General features: G+C 39.7%; 2 protein-coding genes across 3 annotated transcripts; both read left to right on the plus strand.

Annotated features, from left to right (window-relative positions):
* Positions 1–357: 357 nt before the first annotated feature.
* On the plus strand, positions 358–8,184 carry tom1 (target of myb1 membrane trafficking protein). 2 transcript variants are annotated; one of them, XM_076265306.1, is made up of 16 exons: positions 358–505; positions 1,806–1,890; positions 2,059–2,137; positions 2,295–2,444; positions 2,688–2,822; positions 2,969–3,112; positions 3,698–3,814; positions 4,699–4,832; positions 4,949–4,988; positions 5,079–5,202; positions 5,309–5,369; positions 5,521–5,581; positions 6,054–6,122; positions 6,575–6,634; positions 6,845–6,884; positions 6,984–8,184. In XM_076265306.1, the coding sequence occupies exons 1-16, from the start codon at positions 454–456 to the stop codon at positions 7,079–7,081; spliced, it is 1,449 nt and encodes a 482-aa protein (XP_076121421.1). In that variant the 5' UTR covers positions 358–453; the 3' UTR covers positions 7,082–8,184. The 2 variants fall into 2 exon arrangements, with proteins under 2 accessions (XP_076121421.1, XP_076121422.1); XM_076265307.1 differs by lacking the exon at positions 6,054–6,122.
* A 993-nt stretch (positions 8,185–9,177) lies between these two features.
* gcat (glycine C-acetyltransferase) lies at positions 9,178–18,371 on the plus strand. The gene is made up of 9 exons (XM_076265308.1): positions 9,178–9,441; positions 12,842–12,972; positions 13,745–13,846; positions 14,528–14,674; positions 14,893–15,047; positions 16,244–16,326; positions 16,537–16,708; positions 17,648–17,769; positions 18,003–18,371. Exons 1-9 carry the CDS (start codon positions 9,222–9,224, stop codon positions 18,152–18,154), a joined length of 1,284 nt encoding a protein of 427 aa, XP_076121423.1. The 5' UTR covers positions 9,178–9,221; the 3' UTR covers positions 18,155–18,371.
* The last annotated feature ends 126 nt before the right edge of the window (positions 18,372–18,497 follow it).

Here is an 18,497-nt window from a genome sequence, read left to right on the forward strand (position 1 = left end):
AATGATGCCATGCTGTTTTCATTCAACAAGTGTTTAGGATTATTTGCAAACTTCTTGCATAGGCCTCTATATCCTAGTCACTATAATTAGTCTGCCTATCATATTGATTAAACGACAAGTTAAGGAAATACAGCTACCAATTAAGACAATAAAGCTATACGTTTAGTCTATAGATTTGACGTAACACAGGCTACAACAATCTTCTTTTATCGAAGATTTACATAATCGGCTATTTTAACTTTTCGTTTGTATAACAAAACAATTCTACCCTCTTTGACGATACACGAATAGTTTCATCCCGGTAGGCTACAAGAAACTTTCCCTTTAACAGGTGACGTAACAGGGTTTAGTTTGCGTTCTTCAACGCCGACTCGACTCAACTCCCTCCTAAATAAAGACTGTTCATTACAGAGCAGCCGAAGCGAGGACACTGGTGTCCGGGTTAACAAGACGATGGAGTTTTTAATTGGAAATCCTTTTTCCACACCAGTGGGGCAGCGAATAGGTAACTATGACATTTTAACAACTTCTAAATGCGCAATACCTCAGTTGGCGACTACACTGATGCTGCCATAGCCAAGTAACCAGTTTAGGCTACTATTGTTCCATTCGAATGAATTCTATAGACTAGTGCAGGGGAGAAACTCCAAGTCTATCATTGGTTGATACGGACAAAGATTCATCCAAATCGATTGAAATATGCACATCTTGAACCGTAAGAAATGTACCTAATTAATCAAGATTGACAGTACAATAAATGATTACGGTCTGGACTGACACCTTCTGTATTCCATCTACATACGGAGGCGGGCCTTACTTTTCTTAATCCGCGACTGGATTGGTGAAATGGATATTCTCTCGGCTGGTGATAGGCGGAAGATATGAGACGAAAACTTGCATGGACTTCCCATGTACTAAATTAAAATGAAGTTAGATGTGACCTAGTCCTAGATGTAGGCCTAAACTTGTATGCAATTGGAATGATGCTGCGATATTTTAGTTTGAAAAAGAGATTTGTCAGGCTAGGCCATTTTGTTGCTGGATGTGTTCTGTAAAACATATTCTGAAATGTGCTCTGTCAAATATTTTATGTTCCAAATAGGATTGGTTTAGGGCTTAAAACCTGAATATTGCAGTGAAGAAGTGTAGACTATAGGAAAAAGGTCTGTTTGAGATGATAAGATTATTTGGCCTCTCGCCTTGACGTGAGGCAGGATGGCCAACCTAGTTGCTCGGGGTAAATACCCTCACCACACCACTCTCTGTACCTTGTGAATGAATGGAATGAGTTTAATTTGCCAGAATGTGTGCCAAAATGGCAACAGCAGCTGACTGTCACATGGACGTGGGATAAAATGAGAGGTTAGGGTAACAATGGATGTTAACTGCAGACAGATAAGCATTACTGTCCAAAAGCCTGACTGGGCCACGGAATACTGGCAGTTAGAGTAGGCTACAGTTGGCTGTGTGCATAGTAGGTGTAGTCTCAGACATGGTTGATTTGAATTTTAATCTATCATTACAATGTCAGCTTTTTGCTTCTGGACTTTCCAAAGGTTGTTTGTATTTGTCATGGTAACTTCGTACCATAACCACAATGTTGACTAAAGCTCATATTGACAAAACTGCACTGTTGCCGGGAGTCCCTCTATCACACAGTCCATGTAAACACTAATGCAGCAGTTTTGTGCAAAGCTGCATTTTATGACCGCTTGAACCTAGTATTGTTTTGTTTTTCTCATGAAATAAAATCAACCACAGAGTGTGTTCTTCCTTTGTGTGCTGTGCTTATGCTCCCCCGATAGAGCATGCTACCAGCTCAACGTTACCATCAGAAGATTGGGCACTCAATATGGAGATCTGTGACATTGTCAACGAAACTGAAGAGGGGTACGTTGTCTGACTCGTGTGCCATTGGCGGTTTGCATTGTTATATCTACAATTTTGGATTTATTGTTACCTAACAGCAATGATATATATTATAACATATGTACTGCATACATGTGCTGTAGATGAGGCAGTGGATGTTGATGGTATTGGTTTTATTTTTTACTTAAGACCCAGAGATGCTGTTAGAGCAATAAAAAAGAGGATTGTGGGAAATAAGAACTTCAAAGAAGTTATGCTGGCATTAACAGTGAGTGCATAATCACACATCTCTTTCTTTCCTTTTTTGTTTTTTAAACCTATTTACACTTTTTGTTGAGTAAATCAATATATAATCTTTGCACAATATCTGTATGTCTATTCATAATAAACAGAGCTGATGGTTTAGTCTGCTTTTCTGGACTCAGGTACTGGAGGCCTGTGTGAAGAACTGTGGCCACAGATTCCATGTTCTGGTGTCGACCCGAGAGTTCATAGAGGGGGTTCTTGTCCGAGCTATTTTGCCCAGGAACAATCCTCCTTTGGTGATGCAGGACCGAGTACTCAGCCTCATACAGGCAAGAATATCTTGATTCAGTCAGCTCTCATACTTGGAGACTCATAGTATCTGATCGGTTTGTGTCTGTTCTGTCCTGGAGGTGATTTTAAAAGTCTGCAATATATCATCAGGCATGTATTTTTGTGTGTGTGCCTCCTCAGGGTGTGATTCTTTCAAGGCTGTGTCTGTTTAAGGGTGTGTGTGTGTGTGTGTGTGTGTGTGTCTGCGCTGTGGCCTTACGTTGTAACTTTCTGTGCCACAGGCGTGGGCCGACGCATTCCGCAGCTTTCCCGACCTGACGGGTGTGGTGTCTGTTTATGAAGACCTCAGGAGGAAAGGCCTGGAGTTCCCCAACAGTGACCTGGAGGCTCTCCCTCCAATCCACACCCCCACCAGGGTAGGTTGCTCATGAATCCACTTAAATAAGAGGAAGATGTTTCTGATAGGTTAGATAAATTCAATATCATCCAGCACATGAACATCCAGAGCTTTTAGTTCTACGGCCATCAGTACTCTCAGACATGTCTTGTCTCCCCTTTCCAGAGTGTGACAGATCCCCGCCCCCCTGTCACCGTGTGCTCTGCACCCTGCTCTCCGAAGCCGTCATCTCAGCCACCCAACCACACCCAGTCTCAGCCCCCACAGAACCAAAACCCAGATGACCCCGTCATACTTTCACCTCAGCAGGTTTGTAAAATTCTTATTACGGATCGTACTGTTCCTGGTTTGTACTTTCGTAGTAAACTGCCAGCTGATGCATAGACTGGCTAGATGGTGATTTGTAGGAATGGACTAATGACATGTCTGACTGCCTCATGACAGTATAATCATTATTGCACACTGCAGCATTATTTGCTATTACTGTTTTGCACACAGTCTTCATTTTGTTGTATGTATGTTGTAAAAAAGCCCTGTGGATTGATAACACACTGCACAGCTATAGAAATGTTGGTTTCTCACGGCTGCTGGAATAGCTGACAGGAGTTTAGCCGTCAGAGTCCAGTGACTAAGAACAAACAGCACTCCACCCTGTTTCAAGTGTGACCCCTCTGATTGTAGTCTTCCCAGAAACTTAAAATAGAATGCTGGTTGAAAAACTCTGGAAGGAGTTGTGTTGTGCCTTGTGTTGTGCCTATGTTGTATGTTGCATAACTTTCAAGTACTAGTATGATTAATGGCATAATTGTTTATAATTATAAAATCATTATCCCATAAAACTTTGGTAGATGTTGAATCTGTTGAGACAGGAACATTCTATTCTCCATCTTTCAGTTAAAGAGGTTGAGGTCGGACATTCAGGTGGTGCAGGGCAACCTGACGGTCATGTCTGACATGATGACTCAAATGCATCCAGGGTGTGCTCAGCCGTCCGACAAAGAACTGCTTCTGGTGAGATCTCCTTTACAATCTAGGTCATGTGTATTATCACTCTGTAACTAACATGATTAATATTAGGGCTGTCAAAATAACTGATTAAAAAAAATAGTGCAGATTAATCGATTCCGTATGACCTTTGACCCCGAGCCGTTCTAGTTAGTAACCATTAGCCTGTGAAATGAAGGAAAGAGAAGGAAATGTGCTGCCTAGATCATTGATTGGAACATTTACTTTTAAAAAACGGCCTGATGGTGTTGATGAAAATAAAGTGTTGAATAAAATAAAGTCCTCTGCAATGTCTGCAGCAAGGAATATGCATACCACCGGAGTTCGTCAACTCTAAAGTCGCACATCAATGCAAAGAAATAGTGTTGACATTGAGGGGAGTGTTAATTTATTTTCATTGTGTCCCCTAGGTTATATCTGTGGCCTGAAATGCCTTGTATGTGAAAAAAAACTTCTTCCCGAAGCACTTTTGAATTTATTTCCTCAGCATATTAGGTCATATTATATATTGTTATGGCCATTATTTGAACAGTGAAAATAATAATAAAAGAGTTTTTGAACTTTAATGTCACTAATGCTGATTATTCAATGATTCATTTGAATTTAAATATTTAAAATACTTTCACAGCAAAAATTATATATGCGATTAATTTAGATTAATTAATCACAGAGTATGTAATTAATTAGATTCATTTTTTTAATCGATTGACAGCCCTTATTAATATTATGGGATATTTATGTGAAATGGGACATTTGATTAATATTATGGGATATTTTTGCCACTGTGGTTTGTATCAGGATCTAATTTAAGTATTCTTTAAATGATTCCTTATGAAGCATGTGATTGAACCTGTGAGTAATCTGCGTGATCTGTGTCTTTGCGTCTGCAGCAGTTGTATGGCACGTGTAAAGACATGCAGGAGAAACTGGTGGAGCTGATCCCACGACTCTCAGAGGAGAAGCTGGTGGAGGAGCTGCTGGTCACCAACGATGAAATCAACACCACCTTCACACGATACAGGAGGTCAACTGCACAGATATTCTGCTTTCAGTGGATTTCCAATTTAGCCACACTTACAGCAATATACTGTATGTCAATGGGTAGAGAGCAGGGATCCTAACCTCTAGTTTCTGTTCTAGGTTTGAGAGACTTTACACTCACTCAAATACCCCTCGGCAGGTAAAGAGAGGATCTGCACGCGACAAACCAAACTGCATATGTTTTAACTTGTTTTGCCTGTTGCTGATTCTGTTTCCTTAAATCCATCAGTGCCCCACCTATACTAACCTCAAAGACTTCGACCCAGCCTCTGACCAATCGGTTGGTACATCTGAACTCAAGCCTTGTAGACAGCCACCAATCAGCACTCTTTGCAGCCAACTGGCAACTCTTCGTGAGTGCCCTTTAATCAGCTGTTTCATATGCTATGACCATGTCCTCAGTGCCAGCATTAAAGTCTTATAGTGTCAACATTGTTGTTTTTTTGGGTTCCTCTGTAGATACAGAAGAAGTTATATCAGCACACAGACAGAATCACACTGGAACCCAACAGATAAACAGGTAGAGTATTCAGAATATGAGCAAGTGTTCCAACCACTTGAGACAAAAGTGGCAAAAGAATGAAGACTGTTTTTGCCTATTAAGAATTATTTTCGTTGCAGGTAAAAGTAAAACATTCATTCATAACTTGAAGATCTTGAATATCTTTCAGCGAGCACCTCGGCAATTCTGCAGTTGTGGCCTCTAACAGTGTACGGAACAACAGTGGAACGGTCAGTATCTGTCATTCCCCCTGGTAACCTTCTTGAAAGAAGATTTTCTACCTGAATGTGATACCTCATCCTAACCTTGAACCTGCATACAACACAAACATACTCTGTTAATTAGTACACCCTGAAACACCCAGAGCATCAGTCAAGTCATTATCAGTGTTTAATCAAGATTGTTGTTATAAAGAGTAGAGATGCATAAGATATAATTGTCTGTGGGAAATAACAATATGCTACTGCCAGTGGATAGACATAAATAAAAAAAAATCCAGAGTATCCTTCTCAGTTAAATCTAAAGAGGCAATTTAGTAGATCTCAAATAATTAAGTCTGATGGGGTTTTTTTTGTAACGTATGTATGTAATTCCATAATAGCATTATTGAACAGCTTTGTTTCACTGGACATTTATGTTTTTTTTTTATCTTACTGCATTATTTGTCTGTGTGACAATGCTCTCATTGGACTGCATGTGAAGAGTGACAGCCCAGACTCCATCCCCCTCAGCTCCTCTCCACAGTTTGATTGGATGATGGAAAAGGGAATGGTGGGTCTGACCGGCCTTTATGGTCGTGTCCACGTGCTTTTTTGCTATCCTCTGCCAATTCACTGTACCCTTTGGGAATCGTTGGCTCAGGCGGGAACGACATCTTTGTTGGAATCACAGAAAGCTCTGTTTAAGGGACATTTCTTCTTTTTCATGCACGCTTCTGCGTTTCATTCGGGAACAATGTATGGATAACTTCATAGGCCTCTGCATGGTGTTTATGGGTTTTGTCTGGTGGTGGAGACTCTATTCTGTTTCCTACAGAGAAATTGATCTGTGATTGCACTTACTCTTCAATGGGAGGCTGTTTGGGGTGTGGAACAGGATTCACTTCTCAGGACATTTCAGGAAATCACATTGCTTTCTGAAAAGACAAGATTGTGTAATGTTCATACAGTCAGCATTGACCAATTGCTACCCAATGACTAATTTTTCTTCCTTCTCGCTGATAGATTCCTGTAAGTCAGGCTACAGCAATGGATGACATTGAGAAATGGCTTGAATTTGATGATGTAAGTCAGTCTGTATATCTCTCTCCTTATGCATTTTCTGTGTATCTATCCCTTTCTCTGTGATGATCTGTTGTTTTTAGTTGTATGACTATTCATCCTTGTCTGATCTCATATCTGAGGAAATTTATTTTGCCAAATTCTTATATTATGTTATATATGTAATACAACCGGAATCTTTTTCCATTTTCCATCTTATTTTAAATGATACAGGAAGAGGACATGGGAGACTCTGAAGGCGTAACCAGTGAGGGTGTGTAAAACTTCCTATACCATTGCCTGTGTGTTTCACATTATATCACACTGTGTGTCAATGCTTCTTCATTGTCCTCTCTCCCGCCATCTCCTCTAGAGTTTGACAGGTTTCTGGCAGAAAGGGCAAGAGCAGCAGACCGTCTTCCTTCAGTGAGAGCATCACAAGACCCAAGCAACCCACAGCCTAACTGCTGATCTACAGAGTCTCCTTTCCACAATCTGTCATTAGATACAACCCTCCCAAGGCCTGACTGCTGCTTTGAAAACTGTTATTTCACATAACCTCCTGCACAACAAACTGGCCAACTGGGTGACTTCAAACAACCACGGCCAGTCATTTCAAAACTGTGTGGAGAAAATGTTCAGGTTTCGGGACTAGACATCTCTAACCATACCTTATCATTGAATCAGCTGATTATCAAGTAAAATGGTTTTCAGTTGCATTTATTTACATTTCTCCATTAACATTGAGCATTGTCTCTCGACTCTGACCCTTTACTGAAGGCTCAAATCCTTTACACTACTTTAGATATGACCCCTTACCTTCACCTTCAGGTTAGGCTCATTACTCCAATTAGCATAATGAGATGGTTGTCTCGGAGTGCTGAATGTATCCTCCCACCCTGAACACTAGGCCTATATTCTGAATGCATCCTCTCACCTTTACCTTGCTATCTCAGTTCAGATACATTCAGATGAACTGTATAGGCTACTTTAAAACTGAGAGCTCAGTCTTTTAATATTTTTATATGAAAGTTGTAGATCATGATATATTAACATTTTACAGAGATACGTGCTAGCCAGCATTTCTTTGACCAATTTTCAAGTTACAAAAGCACAAACTCTGTATTGAGTTTACTGTACATATTTGTCATGCACATTGCACTCTACTGAGGTGATCATTTTTGAAGGAAGATAATATTTTTAGACTATATGAAAGCACTACACCTGAAAAATTAAAAGTTATACATGTATTTTATGAGATATGTAAGAGTAATAACATTCCTGAATTGCAAGTTGTTTACAATGAAGACATTAATCATGGCAGTTTCAGTTTTAGACCTGAACACCTCAGGCGAATTAAGGGGACATACTTAGCTCAACCAGCATTAGGTCAGCTTATTCTTAGCTACTGAAAAACTGTTGTGTCACTGACTTCTATACTGCACTGATGCAATGTAGCTGATAACTGCTCAGCTGTTCAAAATCTCAGAACACTGTTTTTTACATGTACTATGTGTATATGTGTACATTTAAATGTAAGGTAAGAAGAAATATTAAAGTTCAAATGAAACCTGTTACAGAGTTCTCTTCAGATTTGTAAAGCATTTATTATTTTACAAGGCACTTTCACAGATTACCATGAGAGTAATGCAAATATGGATAAACAATATGGTGTTCCACACTACAGATGGAAGAACTTTCATCAGGATTGAAGGAGAAAGTGATGTAGAATCGAATAAAATACTAGCCTGACGAGCCAGAGCCCTGGCAGCAAATGTAATTTGCTGCCGCTAGGGGTGCATCTAGATTTCTAGGCTAATAAAATACATCAAAGTTCCAAAAGGTATGTTATTGCTTTCATCGTGAATCAGTAATGATGATTATTATTTATAATATACAGTATACTAAACACAAATCTAAACCCAACACTTTGTTTTTCATGAATTGAAGCGTCGATAAGATTTGTTCTGTGCACACAAAAGCCTTATTTCTCTCAAATGATACAACAAATGTATCAAATACATGTTACTGGGCAATTAAACTTTGCAGAGATAATCCATCTACCTTACAGGAGTGACATTAAAAGATGCTGATTAAAAAGTCATTATTCCACTAATGTGCCTTGAACTGTCCACTGCAAAAGCAGCTTTACTGTATCACACAACACAATGCCACCGAAGTTTTGGGGAGTGGGCATTGGCATGTTGGCAGCAGGAATGTCCACCAGAGCTGTTGCTCGTAAACTGAATGTAAAGGTCAGTGTTCACTAATATGAATAGCCCATTACCAACTTTTTGTGAGGAATAATTGCACAGTGGTTAATTGCATTCACTCAGGTTCCTCTACATAATGCAAATATGGATGAACATCCAATATCCCAAACAGTCTGAGGCAGTTACCAGACTGACATGAGATGTAGACCTCTATTTGTTCACTGAGTGTAAGCCATAGGTGTAAGCACAAAATCAGATACACCCGGCGGATTTCATTGGTTGACTTTGTAACGCCCATGAAAGTTACATATCCTCTCTGACGTCATGCTGTCACGATAAACCACGCCTCAGCTACGTTGCCTCTGTCAACTGTGGGTCTGTGTCAAAGACAAGAAAGCATGCCGCTACGATCAGCTGTACGTGTTATAAGTACCCCTTTGAGGGCTGTTCTTCGACCCTCAGCGACAAACAGCTGCCGGGGATATGCTGCTGTTGCAGAAGCTCGTTCTGTGTTGGAACATGAACTTGATTCAATCCGAGCGGCAGGCACTTGGAAAGGAGAGCGAGTGATCACCTCCAAGCAGGGACCACACATCTACGTGGATGGCAGTCGTGGCGGTGAGCAACAGTCTAACTAACATCCCTAGCCTTACTAACAAGTGAGCATTTGGAGTCATCTCGAAAGAAATTAACTTCCCATGTATTAGGCTACGTGGCCATGTCTGAATTCTGAACCATGTTCACGTTCATCTGTCGTTAGGTCTTCCGAAAGTGCATGGCTAACTACCTAGCCAAATAGTTAATACCAGCTTTATCAGTTGCCATGTGGTGAACGTTGTTCTCGTACAAGTAGCATATATGCTTTGAAGTTTTGAATGAAGAGTAATTACGTGTATGAACGTGAAATTAAGTTATAGTAACTTCGGTAACACTTTATTTTAATGTGTCGCTGTTACAGTGTAGCCTACTTACCTAATTAGGTACAGTGGTACAACCTGTGTTGCAGAGGCGCACCTTGTCAACAGGCAAACCAAGCAACTGCTTGGAGCCCCGAGCCGCTAGGGGGCCCCCGACCTGGTCTCAGTGCGTTTGCCAGTGGGTCAAGCGAGAATTTGAGATTGAATGATGTATTTTGCGTGCTCCTGCCCTGTTGTACCTACAAACAGTACGTGCATATGTAGGCCCTATGCTATGGCCTTATGAACAGCGGATCTGTGTTCAAAAAAGTTAAAAGATTCCGCATATATTTAGGCAACTGTGGTAAACGTCAAGCGAGGGTGCAGTATGACGGATCAACATCGGATTTTGCCATTTAGCCTACTCAATGAAGTTATAGTAGGCTAATGTTAATTGCCAGAAAGATTGAACATGGTTTGCTACATCTATACGACAGTAAACGTCAGCTAGCTAGCGGCAGTTATAACTAGTTAAGCAAGGAGATGGTTAACGTTATGTTTGTATTAGGGCTGTCAGCCATAACATGTTAATCGCGATGCAGTAAGGACCAAGCATACACGTTAATTTGTTAGAACCCGATTGACGCAAAGTGCGTCAAAAAATAGACCATTTCTTCTTTGTTACATTGCTCCGGAACTGTTCATTGCAGCGAGATAAAACTTGAGTGACAGAGCAGAAGTGGGGCTTTCCAACAAGACTATGCACTTGTCTGTTTCTTGTTTGAATTACTCGCAAACCCGTGATCGCATAGATATGGCAAGCGTATCAGATGAAAGAGGAGACACAGGGCTATCCATTGGTACCATATCGATCCTTTTGGCTTATAAAAACAGACGAAGTAACTGCAAAATAATAACTGTCATGTACACAAACCAACGCTGCACACCCATTACTCTCGTTTAAATTACTCACAGACCTGTGATCAGATAGATATGCCACGCATGTCAGATGAAAGAGGAGACACAGAGCTATCATTTGATACCAAGTACATCATTATTGGTTATAAAACAGACAAAGTGACAGCAAAATCATAACTTCATATAGCTTTACAAATTTGTATCTGTTTTTGTGGCAAAGCATGTTCATAATCCGGTTTTGAAATCCTAGCAAATTCCTGCATGGCATCCAATTCAAGGCTCACATTGCATCCCAATTTGTTCAACAAAGAAACCCCTTTTTTGCTTCTACTTTGTTCATGGCCAATGCAGTAAAACGATGTAGAGAATCATTATGAGTGCATACACCAGATACATTTCAAAATATAAGAATTTTTATAATACGCTTTTTGTATTTTTATTATTTAACATAATAACCTAATGGTGATATAACATAATGGTTATAAAACTTGTCGGTAGGGCCCCCTTGGAATTTTTGCTTGGGGCCCCCACAGACTCTAGAATCGCCTCTGTAACAACATGTACTATCAGGTACTATCATTGTACTTGCATAATGTATTTGTGGGTACCTACATATAGTTGTTACATTGTAATACTGAGTGCTTTTACAAAACTTTGCCAATTTGCCTACATTTTCATCAGAGGCAAAGAGCTGACCTGAGACCTGCTGGATGGGGTAAATCGGGTCATGATAGATTTGATATACAAAGCATGCTTAGCTCCAGTCAAGGCCTCATTGTCTTCACTGTACATGTAACAGCTGTGCTGCTACAACCTTGTTACTATTTGATACAGTGGAATAAACTGGAACAGGTCTTGTCTTGAAACAGGTCTACTAATTCACATGTACTGTGTGGTGTAACAGCAGACACGTTTCAACACATCAATTACAGGATGCATAACATCATTGACAGGATGTATATATGTAGATGTAAGTACTTAACTGGTACACTTTATTTTAATGGGTTTATTCCACTGTATCAAAAGAGTAATAAATGTGTACCAACACAGTTGATACATGTACTACAGTATGTAGGGTAATGGCAGACATGTTCCAAGACACCAATGACACAACATACATGTAATATGTAATTGTAAGTACTTAACTGGTACACTTCATTTTAATGGGTTTATGCCACTGTATCAAAGAGCAACTAGAGAATGTAATTCCAGGGAATTACGAGTGCATGAAAATGACGCTAGGACAGACATGGTGGTTGCACAGCTTAATAAAAGTTGATTATGAAGTTTAAAAGTAGACAGTTTAAAAGTTGAATGTAGATTGGGAGTTGATCACACTAGTTGACTGAAAAGCCCAGGCTGCCAAACAGTTGTGGGCAGAGGACACAATTGGCGGGAGTCATAGCTGATGACGACAGTTGGATTGGCTGAACAGTAACATAGTTGGATAGTTTAAATGGTTCAAATATTTCATAGGGAATTATTGTAGTGAGGACTTTTGTTTTGAAACAGCTTTGGGCAGAGGAAACAGTTGACGGGAGTCATAGTTGATGACAACTGACAGTTGGAATAGTTGAACAGTTAAAAAGTTGGATAGTTTAAATGGTTAAATAATTTAATAGGGAATTATTGTAGTGGATACTTTTATTTTGAAACAGTTGTGGGCAGAGGAAACAGTTGAACAGGATCTGTAGTCTTAAGAGAGCCAGATTGTATGCTTAAAGCCTGAGACAGACAGTTGCTGGAGGTGGCCGGAACCATAGATATATATAGAACAACTATATGTAGGTACCCACAAATACATAATGCAAGTACAATGATAGTACCTGATAGTACATGTTGTTACACAGGTTGTACCACTGTACCTAATTAGGTAGGTACACTGTAACAGCGACACATTAAAATAAAGTGTTACCGTAACTTCCCTGTTTGAGATATGGTATCATAATGCTACTGTACATTAGGAAAGGCTTTGTCATTCTTCTTTTGTTTATTTTCACGCTGTTCTTTCAGAGTTCAGATGTCAGTGTTAGCCCTTGCCTATCCTCACACAACACCCCCAGATGTTACAGTAGCCTAATTGTTAACTCTCCCTCTTAAACTACACAATTTCAGCTATGCATTGTTGTGACTACAGTTTCAGGCCAGTGACTCTGCTATTCACCAATTCTAAAGGATCCTTTAATGTATCTCTGTGTTCGCAGATATATTGAACTTTTGTGCAAACAACTATCTGGGTTTGTCCAGTCACCCAGAGGTTGTAAAGGCAGGTATTGAGGCCTTACAAAAGTATGGTGCCGGACTAAGTTCTGTCAGATTCATCTGCGGCACACAGGTAACCTCAGTCAGGATGTCTCTCACTAATTGAAATGAGCAGTCAAGTTATCCCCAGTATATGAATATTATTTATAAACATTCGAGTACATTTGTCAAGTACAAGTCTTGTGCACAGTAGAGACATATGTTTTTTGTGTGTTGGTTTGGGTCTACAGACACTTCGACACTTCGTCAATTTGTTTTATTGGTAATGCTCTCAAATGGTTTAATTCACTATTTGAATGAGAATATGATGTCAAAAACCAGACCAAAAACAAAAAGAGCTCAGTTGTGTCCCCAACAGATTGCATTTACTGTCCTGCTCAACAGGCTGAGAAGTCATTCACCTCCCTGGGCTATACAGCTTTTCAACAGATCTCAGAGAGTGCAGGTTGACAATGACCTCTGGGCATAACACTACCTCTCTGCTTTTAACATGCTATTAGATTCGCTACAGGCTATATTGGCCTTTATGTACAATCACAATTTTACTGTAGGTCTCTTTTTATGGGAATCACCATTTACACAGCCTGGTTTAATATAAAGCCTGTGGTCTCCTAGCATATTATTGCACTGCCTGGCACATGTTGGCACATACTCCATTATCTTAACAGCTCTTTTTATTGACTCTGGTGGATAGGCTATCACTATACTACTGCATTTTAAAAATGCACTTTCACTATTTGTGTGTGTTTTTTTGTTTTGTATATGTTGTTAAGCTACCAGATGCCTACTTTTCCATCGGAATTAATAAAGTATCTATCCATTTATCTATCTATTCCTTCCTATAGGATATTCACAAAGATCTGGAGAAGAAGCTTGCCCAGTTTCATGAAAGAGAGGACTGCATCCTCTATGCAAGCTGTTTCGATGCCAACGCTGGACTTTTTGAGGTTCTGGCCAATATTCTCTGTTTGAGCCCTCTGACCTCTTTGTATAGCTCATTGACTCATGACTTCCCACACAACACAAAATGGTGATTTTTGTTTTGTTTTGTTACCCTTGCCCAGAGGGAGAGGGTATTGTAATCGGCTCTCTCCATTTGTCTCTGTGTGTGTGTGTGTGTGTTGTGTGTGTGTATCCGCCCACATAACATGGACTAGTCAGATTTACTTCAAATTTTAGGTAGAGGGTTACCATATCTCAATCCACCATCATAATTATCTAGATCTGGATGAGGATACAGAGGCAGGAATTAATTCTAACTGACCAGTTATAGGGGTGAAGGTTGCGTGATTGGTCTCATTTTATCTTTTATAGAATGACCGAAGAATTGGTCTGTTTTTGTTGGTTGCTTGATACTCCCATTGAAATGCTCTCAAAGGCTGTTCTTTTAGTGATGTTTTTTGCCCACAAAGGCTGTTTTGTTAGTGATTTTGTTTTTGACGGTAAATAGGCTTGGTTGTTAATTGGCCACTGTGTTAAATCCCCTACTTACAGCACTAGGAATTTAATATCTCTCTCTGTGTATTTGAAATTATACAATATTCTCTCAGTGTTTCTCACATTGGTCTCTAGGCAGCAGGCCAGTAAGGGCAGTGTGCTTAAATTATGTTTTTTCTTCTTTTTCTCAGGTGCTGTTAGGTCCTGATGACGCTGTGCTGTCTGATGAACTCAACCATGCATCCATCATCGATGGCATCAGATTGTGCCGAGCCAAGAGAATGCGCTACAAACACATGGATCTGAAGGACTTGGAGGTTAAACTCAAAGAGGCTCAGGTAAATGTTTTATTCCATCTTATTAACATAACTGTTGCTGGTAATGATAAATAAAGGTATGCACTTCTTTCAAAACACAGCACCGAATATAATCCAAATGAAAGTTGTAAATTATTAGGGTTTGGGTTGTTCAGTCAAGAGAGTTTGATTTCAATGATACATTCTGTCATGATTCTGTCCTTTAAATGTCTCTCTTTTTTTAAAACAAAAATCCCTAGTCATCACGCATGCGTCTGGTCGTCACTGATGGTGTGTTCTCAATGGACGGGGATGTGGCACCACTGCAAGGAATCTGTGACCTGGCAGAACAGTATGGAGCCATGGTCTTTATTGATGAGTGCCATGCCACAGGTTTCCTGGGCCCTAGGGGCAGGTAGGTGGCACAGTCAGTGTTTGATAAAGCAGTTAATGTCATGACAAGGATGTAAACTGCAAAAGATTGATATTTTAATCAGTCATCTATAGGGTTGCAAAGGGGCGGAAAATTTCCAGTAAATTTCCGGAAACTTACCGGAAACTTTCCATGGGAAGTTAAACTGGGGAATTTTGGAAATATTCCAAATTGGAAACTTTAATGGAATTAAAGGAAATTATGGGAATTAATGGGAATTTACGGGAATTAACTGGGAATTTTTGGTAACTCCTACTGTTTCAGACATTAACATTTTGTTTCGTAATAAGCAATATGATCTGTTTGTTCGTATTTTCGCTTAGCTTAGCATACAAAGATAGCTAACATGCTAGCGGGAATCCCATTATCTGCCTATGGTTTACTAGCGTGCTAAGCTAGCAACACTTAAACCACTGAACTGCCCAAGATACACCACGCCACTCAACAACAAAATGCAATTGGTTGGAACATTGACAATCACTTTGTTCAGTTAGAATCCCAGAAAATGGTAAAACAAATACCAATATAATGACACAACATATAGATTATGTAAATTATATATAAATTGTTAAGCTTAATCAGACAGATTAGTCGTCCCAGTTTATGTAAAATGACGTACACCCATTTGAATGAGGACAAAAGTGACGACAAGCCCATAACTGGGCAACTCTGTTTGCAAACTTCCCCCAGTTTCACACCAGTTATTCCCACCTGAGATGACATTTTCACTGGGAATTTATTTTCTCCATGCACATGAACGCATCATAGGTTTCCTTTATGTCTAGTAGCCTATGCTGATTGCTGTGTGCATGGGATTGACGTATGTGCAGGGTAGAAATTTGGTTGAAAAAAGGTTGAAAAAGAAGGTTGTTTTAACTAATATTATGCTGCAAGATGGGGTTTTGTCCACTACATTTAAGTTCCCTGTTAGACTAACTTGCCATATTAAAAATTCCCAGTTTATTCCCATTAATTCCCGTTTATTCCCGTTAATTTCCGTATATTCCCGTTAATTCCCATGGAAAGTTTCCAACTTTGAAAATTCCAGAAATTTTGCAACCCTAGTCATCTAGTGCTTATATTAAAATACTACCTCTACTAATAATATAGTTTGCCAAGTTGAGCTTGTTTGTTTGCAGGAAAGGGAGTTTAGTGTTTTTTGTTGTCTGATTTTGCAGAGGTACAGATGAGCTACTGGGAGTCATGGACCGCGTACACATTGTCAACTCAACCCTGGGGAAAGCCCTGGGTGGAGCGGCTGGTGAGTGGATCAGATAGCCCATTAATGTCATGTTTTACACAGACATGTTTCACAAAAGGGGGCATCATGAAGGCTTTACATTATCATATTAACTCCCTCACCAGAAGATGATTCATTTTGCATCCCAGTACAATTTAATATCCATTTCTGTTAAAGATCTTGTATCACTATAAATAAAAAAATGTTATGTTGGATATTTTTATTCTTTAGGTGGGTACACCGTGGGACCCAAACCTTTAATTGACCTTCTCAGGCAGCGTTCACGCCCATACCTTTTCTCCAACTCTCTTCCCCCGCCTGTGGTGGCCTGTGCCACCCGAGCCGTGGACCTGCTCTTGGCGTCCAATGAAATCGCTCAGAGCATGGCAGCCAAAACCATGAGGTAGGATTCCAGGGGTGGAATTTAACTGATGTGGCGAGTGTCCAAGGCTGCCTCAACCACTGCTTATGAAACTGTTTCAGACGGTGACCTGATCTCTCTGCAGAAAGACGATAAGACCCCAGTGTTTGTCTTTGTTGTAAAAAGAGGAGTTTTTTCAATGAATATGTAGCAAAATACACACATACTTATCACTCTCTTTTCTTTATAAAGTGACATGGATCTGCAGTATAGTGATTAGAAATAGAATGTTTTGGTTACTTAGAGAAGCTACCATTCACCTTTCTTTGTGATATTGGATCCACGTCATTTTGTTTGCTAACTACCGGTACTTCTAGATAGTAGCCAACATATTCTAGAGGTCATTCTTTAACTGCTGTACTTCATTGTTGATTAGATTTGGTTCAACGAATATGTAACAGAATAGAATACACATGTACTTATCACTCTGTTCTACAGTAGAGCATAATATGATGTTTTGGTTAGTTATAGAAGTCACCATTCACCGTTCTTTGTTGATATTGGATTCATGTTATGTTGTTTGTTAACTACTTCTAGATAGTAGCCAACATGATCTACAGGTCATTCTTGAACTGCTGTACTTTTTGATACTATTACTATTTTTGCATTAGACTGCAGTATCAGGTATACAAATGTCTGTATACAATGCACTTTCCTCTGTATTAACTTTGTATCAGTAAAACATTTAGAATTGGATAGTTGTTGTTACCCACATGGTTGGTAGTAGTCTGTTTTGTTCATTATATGAGGTGGCAGACTACTAGTTTTGGCTCAAAAATAAACAAACATAACTAGAATATCGTTAAACCTTTTTAAGGAGTTTGACTGGTTAAACAAGCCAAACACATGACTGAAGAACAATAGAAAATTACATATTGGTGTGCTTCATGAATGTGTTGAAATCACTGTCGATTTCCACAGGTTCAGGAATGCTATGACCCAAGCTGGCTTCACCATTTCTGGAGCTGCCCATCCTATTTGCCCTGTGATGTTAGGCGATGCACGGCTAGCTTCGTTGATGGCTGATGACATGCTGAAGCTAGGTGAGGAGTCAACTACTGATCTGAAATGTTTCAAATATTTCCGCTTTTGATTTGGATCGTCATCCCTGTTGACTGCAAAGCGTAGATACAACTTCAACCATAATCTATCAATTGCTTTGTAAAACTAATTTAATTATGTTTATCTGACCATGAACAGCAGGGTGCATATGCCTAGGTCTTTAGGTTAGATAATGTAATATTTCTTTCTCACTCTCTCATCTTTCTGTGCTCAGGTGTATATGTGATTGGATTTTCCTTCCCTGTGGTACCCAAAGGAAAAGCCCGTATTCGTGTCCAGATCTCGGCAGCCCACACTGATGAGGACATTGACCGTACCGTGAATGCCTTCATTCAGACAGGCCGCAAGCATGGGGTCATCTCATAAACACAGCAATACTAGAACGCCATCAACTGTTACAGCTACAGGAATCAGGAAGGGTGGCTTGTACAGCTGCCACTGTTACAGACAGACGTAAAAACGCTAATCTTATAGATGGAGAGACTTTGTGTGGAGAAAGCTGGTAGTGTTTACAATGATGAAAGGCCAATTGAGTGTTATATTTGCCTTAAAAATTGCTTAATAAATAACTTTTGTTAACAAATTGTGTCAGCATATCTAATGCTTGCTTCTCCATATGCATAATTTCAACCTGTACCATACTGGATTAAGACCAGTAGCCTTTAAACCTTAAATCAGTGGCCAGAGTACACTGTAAAAGCTCTGAGGG

This window comes from Alosa pseudoharengus, unplaced genomic scaffold (genome assembly GCF_046254945.1).
Source record: "Alosa pseudoharengus isolate Yale_2024_CS ecotype anadromous, Long Island Sound unplaced genomic scaffold, YU_APseudo_1.1 YU_APseudo_1.1_scf_4, whole genome shotgun sequence".
Taxonomy (NCBI): Eukaryota; Metazoa; Chordata; class Actinopteri; order Clupeiformes; family Clupeidae; genus Alosa; species Alosa pseudoharengus.